Raw genomic sequence first — 2,289 nt, forward strand, 5'->3', positions numbered from 1 at the left:
ATTTTTGTCAGTTTTTTACCCGTAGAAGGGGATAGAATCACCCAAATTTATGAAGTTATATATTTGTTTCATTTTATGGCATATCGGATAACGGTGTATCATCTCTCTGTACAGCGATAAGGTGCATAAGATATTGAGATTTTCTTTCTCCAAATCATCGTTATTCAAAACACAATACCACACATGCGCATTTCTGCTGTACAACAAGCAATGCGGCTGAAAGGGCAATGCGTTTGGAACGCAAATTGTGTCTCTAGTAGTTAATTTAATAACTCTATGATAATGATGAACTGACGTTTTTTTTAAAGTGTGCAAAACGAAAGAACTGTGTAATAACTAAACGAGCTGAAATGATCTGAAACAAGGTTTTTCCTTTTCTCTGTCTTCTTTCTTAACCCATGAAGAAACGGCGACAAGAAAGCAAAACGTTTATCGGATATTGTTTTTTTACAATGCTCGTATTCTATAAAATCTCTAAGATTCTATAATATAAGAAAGAACAACGTTTATTCGAGTCCTTGAATATAGTTACGACCAAATCAGTTTTCGGTTATATGTAGTTTGGAGGCTGGTTTCTTTTATTGAAACAGATTTTCCGTTAACAATAAGAAAAACGTGCATTCCATTATTCGACCTCAGGTGTTCCATTACCTACCAAATTTGAGAATGGTCTATGGATATCATTTGGATATGCTCTTCTCTCGTGAGACTTCTGGAAATGTAATAAGGAAATCTGATCAAATGTGAAGCAGCTGTTTCATCAGGTATGGTTAGTTTAAATGCAATTGCATATAGATACCAACACCTTATCCCTTCAGTGGCATGTCAACTGATAACTAATCTACCTAGGTACTTATGATACAAAAAAACATGACAGTCTGTGTGTAATGCTAATTTCTCATAGTACGAAGTCAAACTAACAGGTGTCGGTAGATACGTTACCTGCATGCCTAATGTCAATAGATGACGCTAGCGTGCAGGCAATTTTAAGATTTGAAATGAACATTTCCTTTCTGATCAAATGTAGTAATTTAAAGACACTATCGTGTAGATCTTGTCTTCAATATACCATATACCAAAAATCTCAGAAAAAATATTCCTATTACGAAGATACAATGCTTCAAACAATGCAAAAATGAGTTGCTTACGGCAACAAAAACAAACGATTTGGCGTGACGTTATATCTTGGTATCCCTCTCCGAGCTGTATTGAAAGCTTCAGGGCATCCTTTTATTCTATATTGCAGTTTCTTATTGTGAACTACACATCAAATTAGTGCAGTAATGAAAGAAAAGTGACAAAATAATTAAAATAATTACTATCTATCTATCTATCTATCTATCTATCTATATGAAAGTAACGTGTTAAAAAGACCTATTCTCCTAGTTTACCGGTAAAATACATCAAAAGTTATTTGTAATGTTCTATCATTACAAATATTTTACATGTAGATACATGTAATCCTCCTTCCGCTGATGAAGAGCAGGTATTGCACTTAAAGGCATGGAGTTATTTGACGATAGCCAATGGTACGAGTGTTTTTTGTTACTGTACATTACCCACTTTTCATCACACGTCAAAATGCGGTCCAAAATTGAACAGCTGTTGTTCCTAGTCAGCAAGGAAGAGGAAATGTTCATTCGTTGGAGACGGTTCGCAGCAGTCAGCACGTGAGGGATCCACTTACTCAGTTTCCACTATTTTCCAAGCTCATGCAAGTCCACATGAATGGTTTCATCGCTTACCCCAAATCGTTGAGCGCGTTCTTGACACGTTTGACTTGAATCCTCTACAATTACTGCCTTGAGTTGGTCCAAATCGAGAGATTTGTGTCTGCCCAATCGAGGTTTGTCTTCAAGTGTCTCAATGCCAGTCGAAAAGATCTGAAACCACTTCTGAGCTGTCCCTTCACTAATTGTACCTTCTCCAAACGCTGTACACATTTTTCTTGCTGCTTCCGCACCTTTTGTGCCCAACTTGAACTCATACAGTAAACAAGCCCTGATTACTGCGTTCGGCACAGACATGGTTCACTGCAAATATTTGATCTCGAACTGTCGAATGCGACCTGTTATCTACGTTAGCCGACGTGCCAAGGACTCAGCTTTCAGAAACTGTCACATACAGGTACCCCTGGGGCAGAAATGATTACTACCTCACGAAAAATAGCGGCAGGTGTAAAACCGCAAGAAATTTCTTGGTTGTCTTGTATATTATTTAGAAAGAATTACGACATTTTTGAGGAGATGTTTAGACCCGATCTACTAATTCCTTCACCATGGGTGCTCC

The 2,289-nt window shown here is 37.4% G+C and overlaps 1 protein-coding gene across 1 annotated transcript; it reads right to left on the reverse strand.

The window, feature by feature from the left end:
• Positions 1 to 1,697: 1,697 nt before the first annotated feature.
• On the reverse strand, positions 1,698 to 2,027 carry LOC145661115 (histone-lysine N-methyltransferase SETMAR-like). The gene has a single exon (XM_081726562.1). It carries the CDS (start codon positions 2,025 to 2,027, stop codon positions 1,698 to 1,700), a length of 330 nt encoding a protein of 109 aa, XP_081582688.1.
• Positions 2,028 to 2,289: the final 262 nt, after the last annotated feature.

Source organism: Thermobia domestica, chromosome 9 (assembly GCF_964235325.1).
Source record: "Thermobia domestica chromosome 9, izTheDome1.hap1.1, whole genome shotgun sequence".
NCBI lineage: Eukaryota > Metazoa > Arthropoda > Insecta > Zygentoma > Lepismatidae > Thermobia > Thermobia domestica.